The 25,784-nt window shown below is 57.6% G+C and overlaps 2 protein-coding genes across 5 annotated transcripts; one reads left to right on the forward strand and one right to left on the reverse strand.

Annotated features, from left to right (window-relative positions):
- Positions 1 to 219: 219 nt before the first annotated feature.
- On the reverse strand, positions 220 to 3,740 carry NR2E3 (nuclear receptor subfamily 2 group E member 3). Its single transcript, XM_053988499.1, has 8 exons — positions 3,683 to 3,740; positions 2,472 to 2,622; positions 1,657 to 1,760; positions 1,325 to 1,573; positions 1,055 to 1,236; positions 610 to 841; positions 429 to 534; positions 220 to 352 (listed from the first exon to the last, which is right to left on the reverse strand). Exons 1-8 carry the CDS (start codon positions 3,738 to 3,740, stop codon positions 220 to 222), a joined length of 1,215 nt encoding a protein of 404 aa, XP_053844474.1.
- Positions 3,741 to 10,928: 7,188 nt separating this feature from the next.
- Positions 10,929 to 23,066, forward strand: AP3B2 (adaptor related protein complex 3 subunit beta 2). 4 transcript variants are annotated; one of them, XM_053988018.1, is made up of 27 exons: positions 10,929 to 11,087; positions 13,964 to 14,039; positions 14,148 to 14,222; positions 14,333 to 14,428; positions 14,513 to 14,673; positions 15,212 to 15,278; positions 15,828 to 16,010; positions 16,122 to 16,301; positions 16,520 to 16,617; positions 16,894 to 16,948; positions 17,097 to 17,168; positions 17,318 to 17,380; positions 17,590 to 17,722; positions 17,805 to 17,914; positions 17,988 to 18,164; positions 18,249 to 18,435; positions 18,539 to 18,657; positions 18,877 to 18,988; positions 19,297 to 19,498; positions 19,575 to 19,737; positions 19,823 to 19,877; positions 20,334 to 20,440; positions 20,555 to 20,786; positions 20,882 to 20,966; positions 21,452 to 21,549; positions 22,215 to 22,353; positions 22,583 to 23,066. In XM_053988018.1, the coding sequence occupies exons 1-27, from the start codon at positions 10,975 to 10,977 to the stop codon at positions 22,731 to 22,733; spliced, it is 3,309 nt and encodes a 1,102-aa protein (XP_053843993.1). In that variant the 5' UTR covers positions 10,929 to 10,974; the 3' UTR covers positions 22,734 to 23,066. The 4 variants fall into 4 exon arrangements, with proteins under 4 accessions (XP_053843993.1, XP_053843995.1, XP_053843994.1 ...); XM_053988020.1 differs by having other exon boundaries at positions 19,575 to 19,734; XM_053988019.1 differs by having other exon boundaries at positions 16,125 to 16,301.
- Positions 23,067 to 25,784: the final 2,718 nt, after the last annotated feature.

The following is a 25,784-nucleotide window of genomic DNA, read 5'->3' on the forward strand; positions in this document are numbered from 1 at the left end:
ATTTGGGACACCATCGAGACAGACCCCAGTGAAGTGCTGCCAATGCACTGGGCACGCGCTTGGGAACAGCCCCATTCCACCCCCAGGGAAGCTGCTCCCACCTCCCAGCTGCCAGCATTCCAGAGTCCTGGACATTGCCCCAGAGATGGGACCGTGGGCGCCTTCACATCCCGGGGGTGACAGGGTGCCAGTGCAGGGTGACAAGCCAGGGAAGGGGGTTCAGTTCTTGAACATGTCACACAGCAGCTTCTCCATGGGGGTGTTGCCAATGGTGCGGCGGAAGAAGAGCAGCTCCACACGCTCCGAGGAGATGAAGCGCAGTGCTGGGAGGAGCAGCAGCAGCTTCCCAAACCTGCGGGGATGGAGCAATGGCCATGGGTAGGTGTCCCACCCTGGTGTCACCCGTGAGGACATAGGGACAGCGGTACCTGACGGGTTGCCCAGGGTAGTGGGAACGGTTGTGCTGGCCCAGCATCACCTGTGATTGGTCCTGCAGGTTCTCCACCTGCTCAGGGTCCTTCAGGCCACGGGTCTCTGCAGGGACAAGGGGGTGACAGGCTGGGGAGGGGCATGGGGATGGCCTTTGGTGGCTGCTGGGGGTGGCCTCACCTGGTTTGAAGAGCACCACGGCCTTCATGCAGGCAAATTCCGTGGGGTCAACAGCCAACGCCTTGAAGCGGCCAAGGGTCTCCTGCAGTGCCCGCACATCCAGGGTGGCCGGCAGCAGCTTCCCAGAGGTCGGCTCGGGGACAGCCAGGAGCGGGCAGCTCTCCAGGGGCATGGACCACTGGATGGCACAGAGCAGGAACAGCTCACTCCATGCTTCCTCCAGCAGGATCACCTGGGGAGAGTGAGGGGAACCCCAAAACCCCTGTCACCCCCAAAGTCTCCAGGACCTGTAGCCACCACAGCTGGTTGGGCTGACAAGCATATGCAAGGAACCCTAAGAATGTTGTGGATATGCTCCAGCTACCCCAACTGGCTACTACTTTTTTGGGGTTCCTGTTGCCCCATAGGCAGATCCCAAATTCCTCATGGAGATTGCCAACCCCACCTGGTCACGGAAGGGCAGGTTGGAGAAGACAGGCAGGTTCTTGGCCCATTTCACTGCCATGAAGAGGAGACGTGCTGAGGTCTCATAGATGTTTTCGGGGCTGGCTGCCGGGTACGGTGCCACCTGGTACTCGCCAGTTGCCCGCTCCGGCTCACTGCCCGTCACATCCACCGTCTCATCAGCTGCAGGGGTGGAAGAGGACACTGGTTGTCATCACACTGCGGGGACATCCACCACCCACCCACCCCCTCTCCCCTGGCAGCCACCCACCGTCCTCGGGCTCCAGCTTGGCGCAGGTTTCGGCCGTCATCAGGCTGGCCATGAAGCGATGGTTGGTGGGTGGTGTGGGTGCTCGGGGACCCGGGGTGACAGTGGCACCAGGACCACGAGGAGCCGGACAAGGTGATGGGGGGACCTCACATGTGGTGGCCACATGCTCAGGGGGCAGCTCAGCATCCAGCTGGATGCTGTCCAGCTGGACCTGGGCCGTGCTGCGGGGCTGGCGCTCGTTCTGCACAGCTGTGCAAACAAGGTGGCATCAGCACCGGCCACCCTGCTGTCACCCCCTGTGGTTCATCACTGTGTGTCCCCCTACATCTTACCATCCTTGTTCATTCCAGCCTGCAGGCACTTCTTGAGCCGGCAGGCCTGGCACTGGTTGCGGTGAGCTTTGTCCACTGGGCACAGCCCTGTCCCCGCCTGGCACCTATGGGGAGAGGTGGCACATGGCTGCAGCCCCTGAGGTGGCCCCTGTGCCCGAGGAGGGTCCTCCCCCATAGGTACCATGTCTCTCCCCATGAGTTCCCTCCCTGTCCCCAAGAGGTGTCCTGTCCCCAGTGGGTGCCCTGTCCCCACTCCAAGGGTACCCTATCCTAGTGAATGCTCTGCCTTGATGGGTGTATTGGCCCCATCAGGGGGCTCTGGACACCCTTTACACAGGTGCCTCTCCCCCTGCATGCCTGTCCCCTGAGTGGTTTTAAGTCCCCCTGAGTCTCTGCCTCACCCATTGCCCATGCCCTGGGGTCCCTGGCCTGCTGAGTGTCCATTCCGGGGTACCCTACCCCACTGGGGGCCTGCCCCAAGCTCCCTGTCCTGCTGAGTGTCCATCTGCAAGGTTCCTGTCCCACAGGGTGTCCATCCCTTCCCTGCTGGGTGCCTCACCCCATGGGGTCCCTGTTCTGCTGGGTGTCCCTACCCTGCCAGGTGCCTGTTCCCCTCACTCCTGCCCCACTGTGTCCATCCCCTGGATCCCTGACACACTGGGTGGCCATTCCTGGGGTCCCTGCCCCGTGGGGTGTCCTTTCCTCTATGGTGTCTGTCTATGGGACCCGGATTCTTGCCCCCCAGATGCCCATCCGCAGGGTCTCTGCCCCTCTGTCCCCCCATTCCCTGGCCTGTGGGGATTCCCTGTTCCCACCTGTAGATGAGCTTCCTGCGGACACTGCGCTTGAAGAAGCCGCTGCAGCCATTGCAGGCGTAGATGCCGTAGTGCTTCCCACTGCTGGTGTCCCCACACACCTTGCACAGCAGCACTGGGCTCAGCTCCTTCCCGGGCGCTGGGCTCAGCCCTTTGGAAGTGGAACCATCACATCTGGGTTGACTCTGGCCATCCCAATGTCCCTCGTCCCACCCATCAGTCCCTGCTGCCTCCCAGCATCCTGGAGATGGGGTGGCTCCTGTCTCTGCTGGTTCAGCTCAGGGACATGAATGGGGACACCTCAGGGACTACACAGGTTCACCATCTTCCCACACCCCAGCACACAGAGTGATGCAGGATGAGCTCTCACAGGAATTTTGAAAATTAAAAAAGAGATGAAATGGTGTTCTTAGGGATGGGGACACCAGGCATCCCAGGAAGGGGACTAAGCATCCCAGAGAAGGGCTGCAATCAGGAATAGGAGGTGTCCTGGAGAAGGGACAGCTCTGGGGACATGGGACACCCCAGACAAGAGTCACAGCAGGGAACTGTGGGGATCCTGGTGAAGGGCCAGGGACCAAGGGTATCCAGGAGAGGGTTTTTACAGGGTACCCCAGGAATCCTGGAGAAGGGGCATAGCTGGGGAGCTCAGGGATCCTGGAGCAGGAGCACCAATCAGGACCATGGATACCACGGAGAGGGTCGGGCACTGCAGCCATCCTGGCCTAGGGAAGGACCATGATGGGGACTCAGCATCTTGGAGAAGGATGGCAGCTGAAAACCCCAGGCATGCTAGCAGACCATGATGGGGACCCTGGGCACCCAGGATAAGGACCATGAGGACCATGAAGCCCAGCTATTCTGGAAAAGGTTGGCAATGGAGAACCCAAACATCCCAAACAACTGTGATGGGGACACTGGGTGTCTTGGAGATGAACCATAATAGGGACCCCCAGAGAAGGACCACGATGGGGACCAAAGGCATCCAGAAGAAGGCCATGATGATCCCAGGCATCTCAGAGAAAAACTGCAATGGAGGACCCCAAGTATCTTGGTGATTGACCATTATGTGGATTCCAAGTATCCCAGAAGAGAACCATGAAGAAGACCCCCAGGCATCTTGGGGAGTGCCCAGAGTGGGGGCCCAGCCATCCCAGAGAAAAACCCATGTCCCTCCGTGTCGCGCCCGCTGCAGCAGAACCACCTCTTACCCGTGGGACTCTCATCCAGCCCGGCGCTCACCACCGACCCTGCCGGGGACGCAGCCATCCCGCACCCGGCGTTCCCGACCTATCCCTGTCCCGTCCCCGTGGATCCCCGCGGAGGGTCTGGCCAGGCGGTGGGTGCTCCGGCAGCTCTGCGGCCAGCGGGGCTCTTGCCTTGCTCTCTTCAAGGCGGCTTAGCGGCGGGCGCTGTGTAAGCAGCCGCCTCTTTGTCACCCTCTTAATCTTTAGTGTCTGCGCGGGGCGGGGGGGGATCAATCAGCCACGCGATGAAGAATTAAAAAGGTGCTGAGCCCCAGCCCTGTAACCCTAAACCCCGCGACACCCAAGCCACCCCCCCGCGCGCCGCCGCGGGCCACCTTGGAGGTGTCACCCTGTCAGTACAACCCCCCCACCCAGCAGTGCGAGGCCGAGATTGCGGCAGAGGTGGGAGATGGGGCTTGGGCTGGGGACCCCCCGTATGTGTCATCCTCCCCTTGGGACCCACCAGGTCCTGTAAGCGCATAAGCCCTTGACTAAGGCGGTTAGAGGGGAATAACGAAAAGTGGTAATTAAGGGGGGTAATTTCCCTGCCCCCAAGTAATTAATTACCGGCCCTGATGGCGAGGGGAGGGGGGATGCTCGGTAGGGGCCCCGCTGTGCCTCAGCATCCCCTCCCGGGGACGGGGCCTCCACGGATGTTGGGGCTGCTGACACCGCAGAGGGTGGGGGCCAGGTGGCCCCCGAGGTTATGCAACCACCGCTAAACCCTCGCGGTGACAGGGCAGCACAATTTGGGATTTGTGGGCTTTAGCCGCTAAACCCCCCTCTGCCCCGCTCAGGGGGGTGGCGGGTGGCCACCGTCACGGGCCCGGCTTGTCCCCAGCAATGGGCCAGGCTGAGGACAGGGGTTCCCGGCCTGCTGTGCCCCTTCCAGAGGGGCTCAGGGGTGTTGATGCCCTGAAGGTGTCCCAGGGGACAGGCACTGGCAGCAGGAGCCTGCTGAGGGCTGGCAGCAGTGACTCCAGTGGATCCAGGGGCTGGGGGTCACCCCTGTGTCATCCCCGACTGATGTGTGGCTCCATCCCCACTGCCTGCAGCATTCCTGAATCCCCCTGCCTGCGGCATGGCTCTGTCCTCCTGCCTACCACCTACTTCCATCCCTTTTGCCTGAAGTGTTTCTCCATCTTAACAGTCTGCACTGTGAGCCACTCTATCAGCCTTGCCTGCACCATGGCTCCATGTTCCCATGTGCAGCAACATTCCATCACCCTTCCTGACTACATGGCTCCACCAATCTTCCTGTCTGCACCATGGCTCCATGCTCCCTGCCTCCAGCCCCCTCCCACCCTGGCACCCCCCATTTCCCCACGGTGGCCTGTCCCACCCACAGCCCCATCCTGACCCAGATCTCTGACCGCCACCATCTGCGGCAGGGGCCACCTCCTCCCGTGGCAGAATTATGACGCTGGGCTAATGCAGCTGTCACCTCCCTGCCCGGCCCTTGGGTGCCTCCACACCTCTTACTCATGGGTGGAACACTCCCCTGTGCCCGACCCAGGGGTGCCAGGAACACTGGCAGCCCGGCGTGCCAGCCCACCCATGGGCACAGAGGCAGCCAGCACCAGGGACAGTGGGGAGTGGCCAGCATGGCAGTACATCTGAGTTAGGCTAATTTGCCTGACCCCTCCTTGCCGTTGGGTAAAAGCCAGCTCTGGAGCAGGGATTTGGGAGGGGGATTAGCTGGGCCAACCATCTGCTGCCAGCCAATCATCAGCACCCCCAGGAAAGCCAATAATTACAAAAATATGGTTTCCCACCCCGTTTCTCCATTGCACCCAGCTGGGTGCTGTCCCTATGGTGAGCTCCTCGTGGAGCAGCACCCTGTCCTCTTCCTGGGGATGAGAAATCCATGAACACCCAACCGGGCACTCCTGGGAGCCCAGCCCAGCCTGTTTTGGGTGCGACACAAGCAGGCCTGACACCACGGTGGAGGGGCTGTGGGTGGTGGGTGGGGGTGAAGGAGCAAATGTTAAAGCCCGAGCGAGGTCGTGACTCGGCTCGGTCACAGATGCTGGGGCAGATGCCACGGGATTACCCAGCCTAAAACCTTGGGATCTGCCCTCCTTCCCCCCAGCAGGCAGAGAACGTTTAATTACTAATTTACTAATTACCTAAAGATGCTGGCGATGGGCTTGAGACCTGCTGTCAGGAGCAGCCCCAGGGCTCCAGCCACCCTAATCCCACTGGCTGTGGGGAGCTGGTGGATGTACCCTGGCCAGGGACAGCTTGGCTGGGGACACTGAGTGACGCAGGGAAGCACCTCTGTCCTGGCAGTCCTGCTCCTGTTGGTGACAGCATGGTGTGGTGGGGAATGGGACAGGACAGTGAGGACAAGGAGGAGACAATGGGGACAAAGAGAACATGATGGGAATCACGAGATACTGGGGATCAAGAGGTGACAGTGGGGACCACAAGGGGATGATGGAGACCAAGAGGAGCTGATTGGGGACAAAAGGGAGATGATGGGGACCAAGAGGTGACAACAAGGATCAGGAAGGGGTGATGGCAACAAAGAGATGAGGACTGGGAGGCAATAATGAGGATCAGGAGGGGACAATGGGAACCTGGATGTTTTGATGGTGACCCGGAGACAATGACAAATGTGAAGAGCAGGAGGTGACAGTAGTGACCAGGAAGGGATGATGGAGACCAGGACATGACAGTAGGGACCATGTGAGGGTGATGGGGACCAGGAAGGTGTGACAGAGATCATGAGGGGGCAGTGGGATGCAATAGGGTGAATGGAGATCGTGAGGGCTGAGATGGGATGCTTGGGGACTGGGAGGAAATGAGAGGGAATGGAGGATGGGAATGAGAAGGGTGTGATGGGTACATGTGGGCAAGACAACAGAGACCAGGAGAGGATGGTGGAGTTTAGAAGGGGGCAAGACCAACAAAAGATGACATGAAGTTCTAGGAGGGTGGCTGTGGGACTTGAGGTGGCTGGGAAGGGTTAATGTGGCCGCCTGCACTGAGCTGGGTCCAGGCCAGGCTCGGGTTTCACCTGTAATTAGCTCTTGTTTATTGGAGGCTCCTTGATAAATGATTCTTTGGAGGCTGCCCGATGACAGAGGGTGACAGTCACCCACCTGAGCCCTGCTAAAGCCTTCACTGACCCCTGGCACCAGGATTAAAGTTTAATGTGACTCTGGAGCTAGCCCCGGGCATGCACCATTCTGGGGCAACAGGGCTGGGTACAGGCTGATGGCCTCGCAGGGCCAGAGAGTTTTGGCACCAAGAGGTGATTTGTCATAAGCCTGGTGGTCAGTGGTTACACAAAGCATTGTGGCCACAGGGCTGTTTCCTGACTCCTTTGGGGTCACCCAAGAGGTTTGTGGATGAAATGTCATACCAGGTTGGGTTTGTCTCCCTGGGACTGGCCCTATAGGATGGGCACAGTGCCACGGTGCAGCCGGTCTGGGCACATTCCCAGGCACCGGTGGAGCCATGTGCCGCTGCCAAGAGCCACCGCGGTGCTCGCCGGGGCGGGCTGAGGTCCTGCCCTGCAGCCACCTTTGGAGCAGCAGCAGTTTGGGAAGCACAGCGGAGTGAGGGGACCTTGGAGGCGACCCAAGGTGAGGCAGCAGGGCACAGAGCGAGCCCTGAGGCTGCAGCTTGGCTTTCAGCAGGATGACATGTCACCACAGCTGTGGGGACAGAGAAGTCCCCGAGGTATGGGGTACCTGCCCCCAGCTCTCAGGACATCGTGTTTTCTCCTTGCAGATGAATCTCCTCGCCCAGGTAAAGGGGGAGCTGGCAGGAAGGAGACCTGCATCCAGGTGATCTCACCCCTTTGCCATAGTACCCAGTGCCTCTGGACCCCACAGCTGGGACCTGCCTGGTGCTGGGTCTGGGCGGGGGTTGTGGCCTGGCAGGCTGGGCTGGGCTGGGCTGCGTGCTGGCAGAGACAGGTGGTGGCAGGGGTCGGGTGTCAGAAGGGGACGAGTCCCCGTCTTGCCCTGCCTCCTCTCCCCACAGGTGAGCTCCCTCCTTCAGACCCTGCAAGCCCTGGACTGGCTGCTCCTCCAGCCCTGGCACTGGCTGGGTTCCTGGGTATGGCAGGTTTGGGGGTGCTGGCATGAGAATCCCAGCCAGGTGCTTGGGCTGGGGGTGGCAGCAGCCCAGGCTAGGGCTGAGCCATGACATGGGTGCCACTGGGGCTGATGCAAGGTGTTTGTCCCTCCAGGTGAGCAGTTCCAGGCAGGTAAGTGCTGGCATTGCCCCTGTGCCCTGCACTGCCCGTCACACCCCTGGCACACCCTGCCTTTTCCTTGGCACCCATGGGTGCCTCAGCACCTAGAGGAGGCAGCCCCTTCCCAAAGGGTTTCCATCCATGGAGACCAGAGACCCAAGCTGTGCTTAAGCCACCAACGATGTGGGATGAGCCAGCAGGTCAGTGATGCTGCTGGTGTCCCCAGGGCACCGGTGGCCCTGAAACACGGCTGGGTCCCCAGGCAGTGACTGGGGCAGTGACCATGGCAGGCTTCTTCCTCTGTGAGGGGCTGCTGGGACAACACTTCAACGTGGTCCCCAACGGGGTGGCTGAGCCCCAGCCTGGGGACCTCTTCCTCTTCCCACTGGCCTCCGGGGGCCCTGGCTGGTGGGGCGCCCACGCTGGCATCTACTGCGGTGATGGGGAGATCATCCACCTGGAAGGTGAGCCCCAGGAGCTGTCATGGCATGGAGACATCTCCATGGAAGGGACATGGGGTATAGAGTCCACTTTGCCCTGCAGGCAGCTCAGGGACGTCACCATCAGGCATCGTGGCTAAGCACGGCAAGAGCCACCTCCTGCGGACACGGGGCCCGGCCAAGGTGCTCCGGAGGAAGGGAGGGCTGGACGTGGCCGCCCTGCAGCGGCGGATCCGGGTGGCCATGGACCAGCCAGTGGAGTACGACACCATCACCTGCAACTGCATCCACTTTGCCCTCACCCTCCTGGGGCTGGGCCACCTTGCTGGTGCCATGGTGGGTGCCACCAGATCAAGTGCCACCACCCTGGGACAATTTGGCACCTGCTCCAGCCAAGTGTCACCAAACCTCTTCTTTTTTCCCAGGTGTCCCCAGCGCTGCAGTGATGGAGATGACGGTGCTCCTGGGGAACATGTGGGGCTGAGCATCATCCCCTGGGCACCAGAACTGCACCAGTGATTTGTCAATCCTCCTGTGCAGCAATAAACAGTTGCATGGAAACCCTGAGCCAACCCTGTTTGATTTGTTGTTTTCTCACTTTTCCCAGAAGCTGCTGTCAAGTGATGTCCCACCTTGACAGGAGAGGCTGCTCTTTGCTCCCCATGGCCTCCCGAGATAAACATCTGCCTCTTTCACTGCTAGCATTTAATTTTGAACATAAAAATGAATATTCTATGGGCTGCTAGGTTGAAAATGGGCCAAAAGGCTGGATCAGGTCTGGCCAGAGGCTGGTGCTGTACCCCAGGGGACAACTCTTTGTCCAGTCCTGGTCAGCCTCTTTATTACTGGTCCAGTTGGTGTGGTAGAGTGTATCTGCAGTGAGGGGGAGTGAGTCACCAACCCATGGTGATGCTGGCACCCCCGGAGTGCTGGGTCCTCTGCTGGGCTCTCCAGCATGAGAGAGACAGGGACACACAGGAGAGACACCACAAAGGGCCACCAAGACTCTGGGGCATTTCCCTAGGAAGGGAAGCTGAAAGAGCTGGGGTAGTTCAGCAGGGAGAAGGGAATGTCCAGTGGGATTTTATCAGTATTTATGGGAGGGAAAGAAGGGGGAGTCAGGCTCTTCTCTGTGTCTCCTGAGGGTTGGGGTTTCCAGGAGAGCAGACTCCAGGGAGGTCCGAGATCCAGGCAGGGTTGGGGTCCCTGGGAATGCTGTGGGGTCCCAAGGAGGGCTGGAATGAGTGTGTCTCTGTGCTGAAGATTAATTGCTGTCCATTAATTAGATGCTTTATTCAGTTCTGCTACTTGAGCCATGGCCATTTTCCCTCGCTGCCTCACTCCTGTGGGATGGGGTGTGTGCTGCCCCACATCCACACAGCTCCAGGGCCGGTCAGTTGCCTGGAGAAACAATAACAGGAATATCTGCCAAGAGTATAAAGTACCTGGGAAAAAATCAAAGAAATGCAAACAAAATCTCAACTAGAATAACATCAATAATGATATCTTATAATTGATATAATTTACAGTAATATATTACATAAAAAATATATATGAAATATCTTAATACGCATAGTCATATCTACAATATTTGTATTTAACATCTGTAGTATAGTTAATATATGATCACATATCTAGTATATAATTCCTATCATGTTATTGATAATAATATTAAATATAAGTGATAATATCTATAACAATATCTATAAGAATTATATAAATTAATACCATATCTAATATATATAATAATTCATATACCATGTATCACATATACTATCATGTGGAATATAGATCATAAAATATTGAATTTTATCATACAGTAGATAATACATAATACACAACATAATCTGCAATATAATATAACATAGCATAACATATAGCATATATAACATATTGCATATATTATATCATATATAAACTGTAGAATGGTTTATGGATTATCTATAACAGTATGATTGAATATGGCAAATATATAGTAGTGCATAATTAATGAAATCTATAATATATTATAATGCAATGTAATAAATAACATGCAATATATGGTACACAGTATGCGGCATGTAATAGAATATATAAATTATATGTAATATATAAGTAAATGTGTACTATGTATACTGCACACAGTATTGCATATAAAAGAATAATGCATTAAATAATAAAAAAGTGCAATATGGTAGGATATATACATATTATAACATCTGAACATATAACATTCTTTACAGTAATGTAATCTATTTTAAATACGTCTAATTATAATCATACACAATAATGTCTATTGCTGTAATTACAGATTTTCATTATTCTGGACGGGTATGTGTGCGGCTGTGAGCTCAGTGACAGTCACTGTATCATAGCAATGTCCCCAGCATTGCTCCTCCTAAAATCACCCGTGTCCCACTCCCAAACCTGGGCAGGTGCGGGGGCTGCGCAGGGCCCCCTCTGGGGCAGCGGAGCTCCCCTTGAGCTCCCGTTCCCGGCGTCGGCGGGGGTCGATCCAGCCGGGCGCTGCCCCCGGGCGGGGGCCGGGACCGGGCCCGTCCCCGCCCGCGCTGACATCAGTTCCCGCGTCCCCCCCGCATCCCGCATCCCGCATCCCTCCCGCCGCCATGGCCGCCAGCCCGGCCTACGGCGAGGAGAAGGGCGGCTCCTCCAGCCTGGGCGAGCCCGAGTACGGCCACGACCCCGCCAGCGGGGGCATCTTCTCCTCCGACTACAAGAGGTGGGGACAATGCGGGCGCAGGGGACAAGGACGAGGCTGCCCGTGCGGCCGCCACTGCAGGCCCTGGCCGCCGTCCTCGGCGGGGACGTGGTACCCGAGCCGGGGCTGGAGCGGCCCCGGACGTGGGGACGGGGACAGGGACGGGGATGTGGATAACGATGGTGATGGGGATGTGGATAGGGATAAGGACGAGGATGGGGACAGTGATGGGGCAGGGAATGCGATCACGTTGCCGCCACCGTCATTGCAAGTTGCAAAGGCCGGAGAGGGTGGGAACACCGCGGGATTTTGGAGATGGTGCGGCTGGGGGAGATGTGCGGGGATCCCCCTTGACCCTCCCACCCTCGGGCTGGGGCATCCCCGGCACCGTGTTCCCACCACGGAGTCTGCTGGCTCCTGTGGCTCTCCTGAGCTGACACCCCACCCATCGCATCGATGTTCCCGGTGGGCAGGGGGGGGGGGGATGTTGAGGAATGTCACCCCGCCGTGGGACAGTGGGACAGGCTCCTGGGGGGGGGGGGGGGCGCGGGGGTGAAGAGGAATGGGGGAGTGTGCTCCTGGAGCTGCAGGAATGTCTTTTGGCCCTCCCTACTGTGTCACTGTCCCCCCACTCTGGCACTGTCCCCCTCCTCCCTGCTGCCCCAGCAGGAAAGCACTGAATCACTGTCTGACAGCATCATGCTCTCTACCCCTGGCTGTGTCCCCCACTCTAGCAGTGTGTCCCCATCCCTGCCCCTCTGGTAGTATCCCCCCATATGACAATGTCCCTCCAGTCCTGATTCCCTGGCAGCGTCCCCCACTTTGAATGTGTACCCCATCCTGACCTCTTGGCAATGTCCCTAGTTGGGGAGTGTCCCCTCTCTCCCTGTACTCCTCCCTAATGCTGCAGAGTGTCCCCCATTCTGGATGTGTCCCTGATCTGTGTCTTGCTAGCAGTGTTCCCATCTCACTGGGTCCCCCCCTTCCCTGAATCCCTGGCAGTGTCCCCTTTTCTCCGATACTCTGGCAGTGTCCCCCAGAATGACAGTGTCCACCCAGTCCTGAGCCCCTGGCATTGTCCCCCACTCTGGATGTGCCCTGCATCCATGACCTGAAAGCAATATCCCCATACATGGTGTCCCCGCCTTTCCTGAGCCCTTAGTAGTGTCCCTCACGCCTGTCTGGCAGTGTAACACTCCCTAGCCCTGGCTGTGTCCCCCAGTATGACAATTTCCCCCAGCCCTGATCCACTGGCAGTGTCCCCATCTCAGAGTGTTTGTCCCTCCCATGAGCCCCTGGCAGTGTCCCCCAGTTTGTCCAAGTCTCTCCCTCTCTGACTCCTCTTTGGCAATGTCTCCCTGCCTGGAAATGCTTCCCTGCTCCCATGTCTGCCAGTGTCCCCTGACCCCCACTGGCAAATGTCCCCCACTCTGGAAGCATCCCCCAGCCCTGACACCCTGGCTGTGTCTCCCCATCTGTCCAGGTTACCTCAGTGATCTGCCATCAGTGCCTCCCACTCTGGCAGTGTCAGCGCCCTCACGGCAATGTCCCCTTACTCCTGACCTCCTGGCAGTGTCCCCCACACTCACAGTGTCCCTCACACCCATAGTGTCACTATAATCTGCGTGCTGCCCTTTGCCAGGGCCACACCAGATCTGTCACCACTCCTGTGAGCCATCCATGGCATCCATGGCACATGGGGCAAGACAAATGCACCAAGTGTGACCCCACCACCCAGGTCAGACACCCACAGGTGCCCCATCATGCCACCCTACCACCCAGGCAGAGTGTCCCACCATGATGGGCATTCCCTGCCCAGGACTGAGCCACTCAGCCCTGGGGAAGGAGCTCCCTGTAGTGTCCCCAAGTCCCAACTGCAGGTCAGATGTCACTTTGGACATGACATCCCAAGTTGGCTTCATCCACTGGGAGCTGCATCCTGATCTAAGCTGCAACCCAACCCCAACCACAGCATCAGGTTTCAGCCTACTGTGCTGGGCAGAGGAGCGGGGCCACAGCCCTGTCACCATCCCCAGGGCCACTACTGCCAGTCAAAGCTATGATGTCCTTGACGCCAGTGCAGAAGCTGCTGCGGCAGCTGCCGGTGGGGCCGGCTGGCTGGCCGAAAACACCAGAGGGTGGTGGTGTGGCCGAGGAGGTGACAAGCCCGGTGCTGGCCACCGAGGCTGGACAACCCACCTGCTACAGCGCCCTGCGAGCCGATGAGCTGCGGCCACTCGCCGGCACCAAGCCCGCAGTGGACACTGGCACCGGGCCACCGCCGCGGTAAGACTCCCCCAGGGAGCACCCCCAGGACCCTCTGGTGATGGTGGCTCTGGACGAGCATCATCCCATGGGTGTCACCCTCAGTTGCTGCAGGTAGATGCAGCCTTCCAGGTGCACCCAGTTTAGGGGGGGGACCAGTGTCCCTTAGAAAAAAGGACAGTGGTAACAACTTTACAAAAGGCTGGTGGCATTTTCCCAGGCTAGAGAGGGGACCAGGGAAGGACTTTTCATCAGGGTGTGCTGGCACATCCATGCCACTATGTCCATGAGAAGGGGGACAAGGGACACCCAGCCAAGCCAGGATGGAGCTGGTGATGGGCACCTGTGGTTTAAGGACAATGTAGGGTGACAACCACAGCCAGGATGGGATAGGATGGGATGGGGTTCTTGTCCCAGTGCCTGGGATGAGGATGGCACTGGGTGCTAGCACCATGCCAGTCCCTCTGGTTCCTCTTTCACCCGGCTGTAACCCAACTCCTGTCCCCATAAATATTTCATGATGAAGGGTTGGATTGCCAGCCTGATGGAAGGCTGGGAGCAGAAAAAAAAAAGACTAAAAAAGAGGTAAAAATGTGAAAATGGGATTTTTTTTTCCCCCTGGTGTGGTTCAGGCATGATGACCTCAAGGAGATGCTCGACAGCAACAAGGATTCACTCAAGCTGGAGGCCATGAAGAGGATTGTGGCGGTGGGTGTTGTCACTGGTGGGGACCACTGCTGGTGCCAAGCTGTCTCATGCTGTACCAGCCCATGCTGTACCAGCTGCCCAGTGTCACACCACTTCTTCTCCCCCTAGATGATTGCCCGTGGTAAAAACGCCTCCGATCTCTTCCCAGCTGTGGTGAAAAATGTTGCCTGCAAGAACATTGAGGTGAGGAAGATCTTGTGTGTCCCTGGCGGCATCCCAGGGTCTGGCACTTTCCCTGGCTTTGGGGATTGGCTGGAGTTTGGGAGTTCTGAGGTGGCACCTTCACCCTGCAGGTGAAGAAGCTGGTGTACGTGTACCTGGTGCGCTATGCAGAGGAGCAACAGGATCTGGCCCTGCTCTCCATCTCCACCTTCCAGCGAGGACTCAAGGTGGGCTGGTCTGAGGAGCCAGGGGAGGTGTGGAGGAGCAGAGCCTCCCACAGCTGCACTGCAGCCCCCTGCATGTCCCCACAGGACCCCAACCAGCTGATCCGCGCCAGTGCCCTGCGGGTCCTGTCCAGCATCCGTGTGCCCATAATCGTGCCCATCATGATGCTGGCCATCAAGGAGGCCGCCTCAGACATGTCCCCGTATGTGCGCAAGACAGCTGCCCATGCCATCCCCAAGCTGTACAGGTAATGGGGAGGGGGATCAGCTGCTAAATGTAAGGTATACTATTTGTATATAATAAAGCAGCCGGGATTCAGTTTCTTCATGCAGAAAAGCCAATTCTTTAGTCACTCATATTTATAGGAAATATCAGAAGGCGCTGTGTTAGACCTACTTGGCTAACAGTACACTGACACTCAGTTTATTGGTCAGTAAATGGCTAGGGTGTACTTCTGTCAAATCTCTCTATATTTGGTTAGTTTACATATTTTGTTCACTGGTTCCCATGGGACAGATGTCTTGTTTATTACAGGTGCAAACAGTTTTCTTACTAGAATATCTTCTTGTGCTAACTGCTTTCATTCTTATGATTTTTCACATGGGAAGTTACAAGCTAACTGCTAGCTTAGCTAGAGTAATAGGACTTAAACCATATTTTATAAGGCCTTTCTTTTATAATATTTTTACATGTATGCAACATCAATAAGGGTCTTGGCTGCTTGGTATAGGCAGGGATGGGGAGGAGTTTCGTCCAGCATCACCTGCCCTGCTCCTCCCTCACAGCCTCGACTCAGACCAGAAGGACCAGCTCATCGAAGTGATTGAGAAGCTGCTGGCGGACAAAACCACGGTGAGCAGGATTCTGTGTCTCCCCCACCTCCAAATCCAGGAACATCACTGGCCTTGTGTCCTCATGGGGATGGAGGTGTTCCCACCAAATTGGTGTCATCTTGGGGATGCAGCCATCCCCACAGGGCTGGCAACCTCATGGGATGCCATTGTCCTCACTGATCCAGCATCCATGAAGGGATGCAGCCATCTCCCAAGCCAACATCTTTGTGGAGATGTCACTGTCCCTAGCAAGACAGAATCCTCATAAGGGTGCCACTGTCCCCACTGATCCAGCATCCTCACAGGAATGCAGATGTTCCCACCAAATTGGTGTCCTTGTGGGGATGAAGCCATCCCTGGAGAGCTGGCATCCTTGTGGGTGTGCTGCTGTCCCTACTGGACAACAGCCTCATGAGGAATTCACCAACTCCACTGAGCTGGCATCCCTACAGGGAAGGGTTGCCCACCAGACCAGCACCCTCATGGAGATGCCAGCATGCCCACCAAACCAACATCTTGTTGATGATGCCACCACTCCAGTAAGTCACCCCAGGCTTTCCCTCTGCAGCTGGTGGCTGGCAGTGTGGTGATGGCATTCGAGGAGGTTTGCCCAGAGCGCATAGACCTCATCCACAAGAACTACCGCAAGCTCTGCAATCTGCTCATCGATGTGGAGGAGTGGGGGCAGGTGGTCATCATCAACATGCTGACCCGCTACGCCCGCACCCAGTTCCTCAGCCCCAACCAGAACGTGAGTTCAGGAGCACAAAATGCCCTGGGAGCCTGGGGATGTCCTGGGAGCCCCTAGGGAGGGGGGTGAAGGGGGAGTGTTCTTGGGAATGAAAAGGGTCCCAACTGCCAGCAGGAGTCCTTGCTGGAGGAGAACACTGAGAAGGCTTTCTATGGCTCTGAGGAGGAGGACGCCAAGGATGCCAAGGCAGAGGCAGCCTCGTTGGCCAAGCGCAAGCCCTATGTCATGGACCCTGACCACCGCCTCCTCCTGCGCAACACCAAGCCCCTGCTGCAGAGCCGCAACGCCGCAGTGAGACCCTCACTCCAACCCTGTTCATTCCCCAGGGCCATCAGTCTGGGCTTATGTCCCCATAGTCTAGGACTCACTGGGGTGCTTGAGGGGCACCCAGAAATGGGTGTCCTCAGGGTCAGGCTACCTCCAAGTGCTGAGAGTGGGACTGGGGGACATGGCCATTCCTCAGGGTGTCCCCCATTCCCACCCTGTGACACTTGGGTATATGTCCATAGGTGGTGATGGCCGTGGCACAGCTCTACTTCCACCTGGCACCCAAGGCAGAGGTTGGAGTCATTGCCAAGGCGCTGGTACGGCTCCTGCGGAGTCACAGGTTTGTGGCACCTGGGTTGTGGTGGTGTCCTATCCCTCCACCCCAGTTGTTGGAACCCATGGGGAACTCCAAGACCCCTTTTGAGAGACCCCCAAAAAGTCCATCCCTGGAGGGACATCAGGTTGGAGGCCTTTTTGGGCTGGTCCAGTCCAGACATGGGGTGACAGCATCTTGGTGGCACCAGCTGGTGGTAGGTCTTGGCCCATATTCACAGGGACTTCCTGAGGGTGTTTGGCCCTTACCCCAGTGATCACAGTCCCCTCTTTGTCCCCACAGTGAGGTGCAGTATGTTGTGCTACAGAATGTGGCCACCATGTCCATCAAGCGGCGGGTGAGTCTCAGACTTGGTGTGGGAGGAGTTGGCCCTGTTGACTCTGGAGCGAGATGAGGATTAGCCAGCAAGGTCACCAGAGCCTGGAGGTGGCCTTGGCAAGGTGGGGGGACAGACATGACACTAATATCTCTGGCTGTGCATACAGGGGATGTTTGAGCCCTACCTGAAAAGCTTCTACATCCGCTCCACGGACCCCACACAGATCAAGATTCTCAAGGTGAGCTGGAAACACCTGTCAGGAGTGTGTTTGGGGCTTCATGGAGCCCTTTCTTTGGGTCAGCTGTCGTAATGCCCTGGGGACAGGAGGACATCAAGGCCCCCCTGCCCTGTCACCACACCCCTATGCTGCTCATCTCTTTCCCTCAGCTGGAGGTCCTCACCAACCTGGCCAATGAGACCAACATCTCCACCATCCTGCGAGAGTTCCAGGTATGCCATGGCCATACTGAGGCTGCCACCCTGGCATGGCTCTTGGTGCCAAACCACCACTATGGAAGGGGCACAGGAGAGCCCATCCAGGGGTGGGCTGAGGCCATACCAACACCATCAGCAGTTCCAAAGGGCCCCAATGTGTGACCACTGCCAGGGAGGATGTCCAGCACTGGCACGTGGGTGACATGTCATGTGTGCCTGTGCAGACCTACATCCGCAGCATGGACAAGGACTTTGTGGCAGCCACCATCCAGGCCATTGGGCGCTGTGCCACCAACATCGGGAAGGTCCGGGACACCTGCCTTAATGGCCTGGTCCAGCTCCTCTCCAACAGGGATGGTGAGTACACACATCAGGGGTCAAATGGGAGCTCCATTGCTCTCAGGGCAGGACCCAGCTGAGGGTGGGTCTCTGCCCGCAGAGCTGGTGGTGGCTGAATCCGTGGTGGTCATCAAAAAGCTGCTGCAGATGCAGCCGGCCCAGCACAGCGAGATCATCAAGCACATGGCCAAGCTCACTGACAACATCCAGGTTGGTTGGGGTGTTGCTGACCCACAGGAGCAGGGGATGGCAGCAGTGCCACAAGTCTGAGGGCATTTCACAGGTGCCAATGGCACGGGCCAGCATCTTGTGGCTCATCGGCGAGTACTGTGAGCACGTGCCCAAGATCGCACCTGATGTGCTGCGCAAGATGGCCAAGTCCTTCACTAATGAGGAGGACATTGTCAAGCTGCAGGTCATCAATCTGGCAGCTAAGCTCTACCTGACCAACTCCAAGCAGGTACCAGGGATGTGATCCTAGGGTGGGCCTCAGCTTCCCTGTCAGGGAGGGAGAGGCCAGCCCTGAGCATGTTGTCTGCCACAGAGCAAGCTGCTGACCCAGTATGTCCTCAACTTGGCCAAGTATGACCAGAATTATGACATCCGCGACCGGGCTCGCTTCATCCGCCAGCTCATCGTGCCCACTGAGAAGAGCGGGGCCCTCAATAAATACGCCAAGAAGCTCTTCCTGGCCCAAAAACCAGCTCCCATCTTGGAGTCTTCCTTCAAAGGTACCCATCCCTGTTTATAGGGCATTAGGACATGGGGCACAACCTGTCACCACAATGCTGCATGGCTCTCCCTGAGTTGCTGCCTCCTTTTACCTCGTTATAGATCGGGACCATTTCCAACTAGGCTCCCTGTCCCATCTGCTCAACGCTAAGGCTGTGGGCTACCAGGAGCTGCCCGACTGGCCGGACGAGGCCCCTGATCCCTCTGTGAGGAATGTGGAGGTGCGTGGAGTACCTTGGGTGCATGGGGGAGGAGGGGCCAAGGTGGGGACACTGACTCAAGGTCTTGGAAGAGCCCCAGAAGGTGCCTAGGTACTGCTCACCTGCCCCTGTTCCCTCTCTAGTGCTCACACATCCACTTGGGGATGGGGGGACAAGGGTGGCTGTTTGGATCCCCCAGTCATGGGTGATGGCCCTGCTCCATCAACCCTGTGCCAACAGGTTCCTGAGTGGACCAAGTGCACCAGCCGGGAGAAGAGGAAGGAGAAGGTGGAGAAGCCTTTCTACTCTGACTCAGAGGGCGAGTCAGGGCCCACGGAGTCAGCAGACAGTGGTGAGGACCTGAGGGCATGAGATATTGGGCAGTGGTCACTGTGGCCATCAGGCAGCTGCCACAATGGTGGGGCATTGGACAGGGGACATGACAGTGGGGACACCCCGTCATAGGAGGGACATGGCAGGAGATGTGGAGGGACACAGTGGTGGGCAGTGGGACTATGCAGGAATGCAGTGGGACGATGCAGTAGAGAGGCAGCAGCAGGTGTGGGGATGCAGTGGGAGGATGGAGGATGTAGTGGGATGAAGTGGGAGATGGGGGAATGTGGGGGGACACAGCAACAGGGCTGAGCTGTGCCCTCACAGAGCCTGAGTCCGGCAGTGAAGAGAACAGCAGCAGCAGCAGCTCTGGCAGCTCCAGCTCTGGCACCGAGGAGGAGGAGGAGGAAGAGGAGGAGGAAGACAGCGGGGAGCAGTCAGAGGACAAGGAGGAGGAGGAGGAGGAGAAGAGGCCAAAGAGGAAGGACAAGGAAGGTTCCCATAAGGCAGTCTTGGGGAGCGCAGGCAGGTACGCCCTGGGAAGGCAGGGGGGTGCTCCCAGCAAAACCCCTGCCCCAACCCCCTGAGCTGGGCTCTCCCCGCAGCCCCAGCGAGGAAGAGGAGGAGGAAGGAGCAAAGAAGTCCAAGAAGAAGGTCCCGCAGGGGAGGAAGGGCCATGCTGAAACCTCATCAGAGGCCAGCACCTCCGAGAGCAGCTCCTCTGGCTCCGACTCAGGCTCCGAGGCAGAGGCCAAGCAGAGGAAGGTGGTGAGGGCTGGGATGGGCTGGGATGGGGGGCTGCACAGGGATACCTGGATCCCTTATTGAACTCCCCATCTCTGCCCCGCTGCAGCCCCCCAGCAGCAAGGCCAGCTCCAAGGAGATCTCCCTGCTTGATCTGGATGACTGTGAGTGGCTGCCTGGAATACACGAATGGCCGTGGTGGTGGTGCTGGGGAAACTGAGGCATGAGCGCTCACCCCAGTGCAATCAGGACTCCATGGGTCCTTTGGGAGCTCCAAAGGTGGGACAAGAACAGGTGTGGTGAGGGATTCTTGTCTCCAGAGGATGGCTGTGGAACAGGCAGCTGTGCCTATTGGATTGTCCCCAAGTGCCTGTGCACAGGGAGAGCCTACAGGGTTGTGTCAACACCAATGGAGCTGTGCCACTGGGCTATCCTTGTGTGGCTCTCCCCATGGGACTATGCCACCAGGGCTGACCCCACATGGCTGTCCCCATTGTGGTTGTCCCCATGGAGCTGAGCCACTAGAAGTGTCCCTGTGTGGGTGTCCCCATGGGGCTATGCTCACAGCCAGGAGGCTGTGAGCTCTGTTAAACCTTTCCTCCCCCCTCCCCACCTTGTAGTCACTTCACCTCCTCCTCAGCCCATCCCCTCCAGCAGCATCATCTCCACCAGCCTGGTGACCGACCTGGAGGGCCTCACTCTCACCGACACCTCGCTGACACCCACCGTAAGTGTCCCCCATACCTGGGGAGGTCCCAGGCCCCCTGTCACCTGCAGGGGTTCCTGGGCCCTCTGCCACCTGCAGGGAGCCCTCAGCAGCCCCTGCTGTCCCCTGGTGCAGCTGCTGAGCCCGGCGTTCAGTGCGGTGAAGACCTACGAGCTGCTGCACCGCATGGCAGGCGAGGGGCTTGCGGTTGAGTACTGCTTCAGCCGCCGGCCCTTCCCGGGCAACCCCCACATGGTGGCCGTCCAGATCCAGATCTCCAACAACACCGACACCGAGGTGAAGAACCTGCGAGTCAACGAACCCAAGCCACTATCCGGCATGCGGATACAGGAGTTCCCTGAGATCGGTATGGCATGGCAGGGCATGGCTGTGACGCTGTGGGAGAGTGGGGACAGGGGTTGGGTGGGAATGTGGGATGTAGTGGCAGCCCTGTGGTTCCAGAGCACCTGGCGCCAGGGGACACAGCCAGCGTGGTGATGGGCATCGACTTCTGTGACTCCACCCAGGCGGCAAACTTCCAGTTGTGGTGAGCATCTGGCACCGGGCAGGGCAGAATGAGTGCCCCCAGGGATCAGGGCATCAAGTGCTCCAGAGCTAGGGAAAGTGGGATAGGTATCAACATCCCTCCACATAGCAGGAGACAGGAGACAGCAGAAGCAGGACATGAGGGGGTGGAGGACAACAGGACAGGCACCAGAATCCTTCCAGGGAAGACGAGACAGTCAGATGGGCATGGGGTGGTCGGGGTACAGCAGGACAGGCACCAGAATTCTTCCAGGGAAAAGGAGACTGTCAGATGGGCATGGGGTGGTCAGGGAACAGCAGGAAATGCACAGGACACAAGGAGGCAGCAGCAGCTCCAGGTCCGGCCTGACAGGTTCCCCCCATTCCTGAGCCCTTTTGTGCCACAGTTTCCCCCAGTCACCCCTGCCCAGGGCAAGGATGGGAAGCAGGACATGAAGAGGGGACATATTCTGAGCATGTGCCCCTCTCACCCACCTGTCTCCCCAGCACCCACACACGCCAGTTCTACGTCTCCATCCAGCCACCCGTGGGGGAGCTCATGGCCCCTGTCTTCATGAGCGAGAACGAGTTCAAGAAGGAGCAGGGTGAGTGGGGCTAGGGATGGGGACAGGGTGCTGCATGGGCACCCACCACTGACACTCACCCCCAATTTTGTCCCCTCTGCCGCCCTCGCTGTGGCTTTAGAGCACCTGGCACGGCCGGGTGAGGGTAAGTGGCTGCTCAGCTGGCCCCTAGACTAGCTCTGCTCCCCTCACCCCCCTCCGCACCCCCAGCCTGTGGGCTGGGGTGACCACCCTCGTGCCAGGGTGGCCTTGTTGGGTCTCCACAAAGTGTGAAGGGCCCATGTCACCCTGGTGCTCCCAGAATTGTGTCTGGTGAGTGACACCCTGTGTCCTCGTGCTTCTGGATCAGCACATCCCCACCCTGACCTCATGGATGGGGGCTGTGTTGAGTAGGGGGTGCTTGGTGCCCTGCAGCACCTGGCCCCATTGCTACCACTGTCCAGAGGAGCCCATCCCCAGGGATGTGACTGCTGCCACCAGGCAGGGACATGGGGATGAGCCCAGGAAGGGTTATGAAGAATTTTCCCAAATCCACTGAATCCTGAACCAAGAAGCAAGCAGAGCAGCCAGCTCAGGATGTCATGGAGAACACAGGGAGCTGGAGGGGCTTGCTTTGGGCATGTCAAAGCAGGGCCCAGCAGGGTGTGTGGCCAGAGACAGGCAGGTGCCTCTGTTGCCTGCTCTAGGGAAGCTGATGGGCATGAGCGAGATCACAGAAAAGCTGACACTGCCTGAGAAATGCCGAAGTGACCACATCATCGTCCAGCAAGTGACCTCGGCTGCCAACGTGGGCCGTGTGCCCTGCGGTGCCAGCAATGAGTACAGGTAGCTGGACCCCCACACCTGGATCAGGCAGGTGCTGTCACCTCTCCATTCCAACCCGAATCACAGTGGGGACACTCAGGGCTTCCTTTAAGACAAGGAGCCTGCATGAGCCCAAATGTGACAGTGGCTGTGGGTGGCAGGCGCTTGCCTGTCCCACTGGAGCATCCCATGGGACCAGAGGGTGACAAGAGACAGCTTGCCTTGAAGCCCTGTGTTCACCATCCAACAGGTTCGCGGCCAAGACAGTGACAAGTGGGAGCCTGGTGCTCATCACCCTGGAGCGGCGGGAGGGCTCCACGGCCCAGCTGACCATCAACAGCGAGAAGATGGTCATCGGCACCATGCTGGTGAAGGACATCATCCAGGCCCTGACACAGTGACAGCCGGGCACTGCCACACCCATGGCCCTACCCTCCCACCCCTTCTGCCCCATGCTGCTCCCCAAAACACTCCCTTGCCCCCATTTCTGCCAGGTTATTCCCTGCCCCGATCCCAAAAGGGGCGGCAGACAGCGACCCTTGGGCTGGCTTTGCTGCTGGGCGGAAGGAGCAGGATGGGGCGAATGGGATGCAGGGGAGTGTCCTACTTGGAAGGGTAGAAGCGGTTCCAGCCCCCACGGAGCACAGTGTGGCCCCAGTCCCTCACTATCATCTCCCAATGTAATCCTTATTTATTATGTCCAGGATCTCCCAATAAAACTCTTCTCCAACCTGCTCCCTTTCCCTCCTCTGCTCTGTGGGCAAATCAACCCCAGATTCCCCCCATGCCAGGCTCTGCCAGCCTCCCCAGGGCAGCTACAGGGGACATCAGGGAACCAGCCATCCCTTAGGTGGCTGGAAACATGCAGAGTGTCCCACGGGTGGGTGGCTGCTAGGTCCTGGAGAAAACCTGGCACATGGTGTTGGGGTGAACCCCCCAGAGCAGGAGATGCTCAGTTGGACCAGGCATCTGAGGAGTCTTGGGAGGGTTCCAGCTATTTATTCAAGGCAGAATTGCTCATGCTTCGACCGCAGAAATACCTGCTACGTCAGGGCTGGGTCTGTTCTGCAGTGTCACTGGAGGGATTCCTAGGGCCAGCTCTGGGAGGCGTTTCATCTCCAAACTGGGATTACAAAAAAAGAAGGAAATCTGACTCTATTAAGATCTCTCCTCCCAGCACGGGCTGGTTGGGATTTCAGTGAGCACTGGCTCTTTCCATCCAAAGCTGCAGCTCAGCGCAGAGCCAGGCCCGGCACCAGAGGCAGAGGATGAGCAAAGGACGTGCAGGAAGGTCTGAATCCCAAACTGCCTCTGCTGCCACAAAAAGGGTGAGGGGCTTTCTGCTTTTTCCGGGTAAGAGATGAAAAAAACCACTTTGTGTTTTCTGATGGGTGAGGAATCCCTGGCTGGAACAGCAGCACCAACCACTGGGTGTCAAGTGCTTGTTCCATAGAGAAAAAACCCATTCCCATAAGGACAGGGACTGGAGCCACAATGATGCCACCACCCTATTTCCCTTAGGGAAGCCGATTTAACCCTTGGGCTCCTATCCCTTCATGGGCTCACCGAGTGCCACAGCCTGTATGTGGAAAAATGCCAGTGCACTGAGGCTGCCCTTGGAGACCTCATTTTAACCCCCTGGGGGTCCCATTCCCTCACAGAGGGCTCGGTGAGCACCACAGCCTGTGTGTGGGAGCTGCCAGCACTGAGGTGTCCCTGGGAGGGAGGCTGCAGCCAGGCATCACAGTGCCATCACTCCGTTCTCCTTAGGGGGACTGATTTAAGCCCTTGGGAGTCTCATTCTCCCATGAGGAGCCCAAAGAGTGCTAAGCCTGTGTGTGGAGAGCTGCTGGAGCCAAAGAGGCTCTGGAAGTTAGGGCTAAAGCCAGGCACCACAGCACTGCCATCACCCCGTTTTCCTTGGGGAACCCATTTTAACCCCTTTGGGGTCCCATTCCACTCAGAGTGGATTCAGTGAACACCCGGCCTGTGTGTGGCAAGTGACTGGCACTGTAGTGGACCCAGGGGTTCTGAAGCTGAGAGCCACAGCACTGCCACCATTCCAGTACCTCAGAGGCACTGATTTTAGTCCTTAGGGGCATGAATTTAGCCCTTGGGGATCCCATTCCCCTCAGAGTGGGTTTAGCGAGCACCACAGCCCGTGTGTGGGAGCTGACAGCACTGAGGTGTCCCTATGAAGGCTCCAGATGGACACTGCAGTGCCACCACCATGCCATTCCCCTCACAGGGGCTCATTTAACCCCTCTGGGGTCCCATTCCCTCATGGGATGCTCAGTGAGTGCTACAGCTAGTGGCACTGAGGTGTCCCCTGGAGAGCTCCATCCAGGCACCACAGTGCCATCATCCCATTCCCCTTAGACAGGCTCGTTTAACCCCTTGGGGGTCCCATCCCTTCACAGGGGTCACAGTGAATGCCACAGCTCATCTGTACAAGTTGTCAGCACTGAGGCTACCCTTGGGGAACCCCTTTTTTAGTCATGACGTGTCCCATACCCTCAGAGGGGGCTCAGTGAGTGCCACAACCTGTGTGTGGAGAGATGCTGGTGCTGAGGTGCCTCGGGGGGGCTTCAGATGGGCACTGCCACCAACATATTGCCCTTGTGGGGGGGCTCATTTGAGAGCCTTTTGGGGGTCTCATCCATCAGAAGAAGCACAGTGAGTGCCACAGCCCATGCATGGAATGCTGCTGGCACTAAGGCGTCTTGAGAAGAGCCCCAGCCAGGGAGTGCCACCATTGCATTCCCTTTGGAGGGACTGATTTAAGCCCTTGGAGGTTCCATCCTCTCATGAGGGGCTCAGTGAGCATCACAGCCCATGTGTGGGAGTTGCCAGCACTGAGGCTGCTCTTGGGGAACGCCATTCCCCTTGACAGGAAAGATGTGTGCTCATGTATTTCCAAACAATTGCATGGGTGAGGGGATGGGTGTGAAAGTCTTTGAAATGGTTCTTAATGTCTCTACCAACTTCAAGCTGCAGGTTGGTTAGAGAGACCAGACAGTTTGACTTCTCAAACACACAAAGGGTCTGTACAAGCCTGAGTTTCTGAACTCTGGGGGGAAAATAATGTGTTTAAAGGGGGAATATGTGGTAGGCAGTTCGGGAGGGCTGTACCTTCCTAGTACCTCAGCTGATGGGGAAAAGAAGAAGGCAACATGCAGCCGGGAGTTTAGGGTAAAAGGAGAAACCTCTGAAACCTTGAGAGAGAAAACCCCACGGATGTGTGCCCCAGGGGAAAATCTCTCCCTTTATTCAAATGAAGTTGCAGGACTCCTCTGTCTCCTTTATGGACACTGACTTTTCAGAATGTGATTTTCTGCACACCCTCACAGGGCACTTGGTGAACACCCAGCCTATGTGTGGTGAGTGGTCCCAGAGGTGCAGAGTCAGAACTACTACCATCTCAGACCCCTCAGAGGGGCTGATTTAAGTCC

Source organism: Vidua macroura, chromosome 12, assembly GCF_024509145.1.
Source record: "Vidua macroura isolate BioBank_ID:100142 chromosome 12, ASM2450914v1, whole genome shotgun sequence".
NCBI lineage: Eukaryota > Metazoa > Chordata > Aves > Passeriformes > Viduidae > Vidua > Vidua macroura.

Bases quoted from the DNA above. Each gene is read 5' to 3' on its own strand.
- AP3B2 (XM_053988018.1), top strand. From the start codon at position 10,975: ATGGCCGCCAGCCCGGCCTACGGCGAGGAGAAGGGCGGCTCCTCCAGC. The intron at 16,618-16,893 runs GTTTGTGGCACC...TTGTCCCCACAG, and splicing joins CGGCTCCTGCGGAGTCACAG to TGAGGTGCAGTATGTTGTGC. The intron at 19,499-19,574 runs GTACGCCCTGGG...CTCTCCCCGCAG, and splicing joins GTCTTGGGGAGCGCAGGCAG to CCCCAGCGAGGAAGAGGAGG.
- NR2E3 (XM_053988499.1), bottom strand. From the start codon at position 3,740: ATGGCTGCGTCCCCGGCAGGGTCGGTGGTGAGCGCCGGGCTGGATGAG. The intron at 1,237-1,324 runs GTGGGTGGCTGC...CCACCCCTGCAG, and splicing joins CAAGCTGGAGCCCGAGGACG to CTGATGAGACGGTGGATGTG. The intron at 842-1,054 runs GTGGGGTTGGCA...CACTCTCCCCAG, and splicing joins ACCTGCCCTTCCGTGACCAG to GTGATCCTGCTGGAGGAAGC.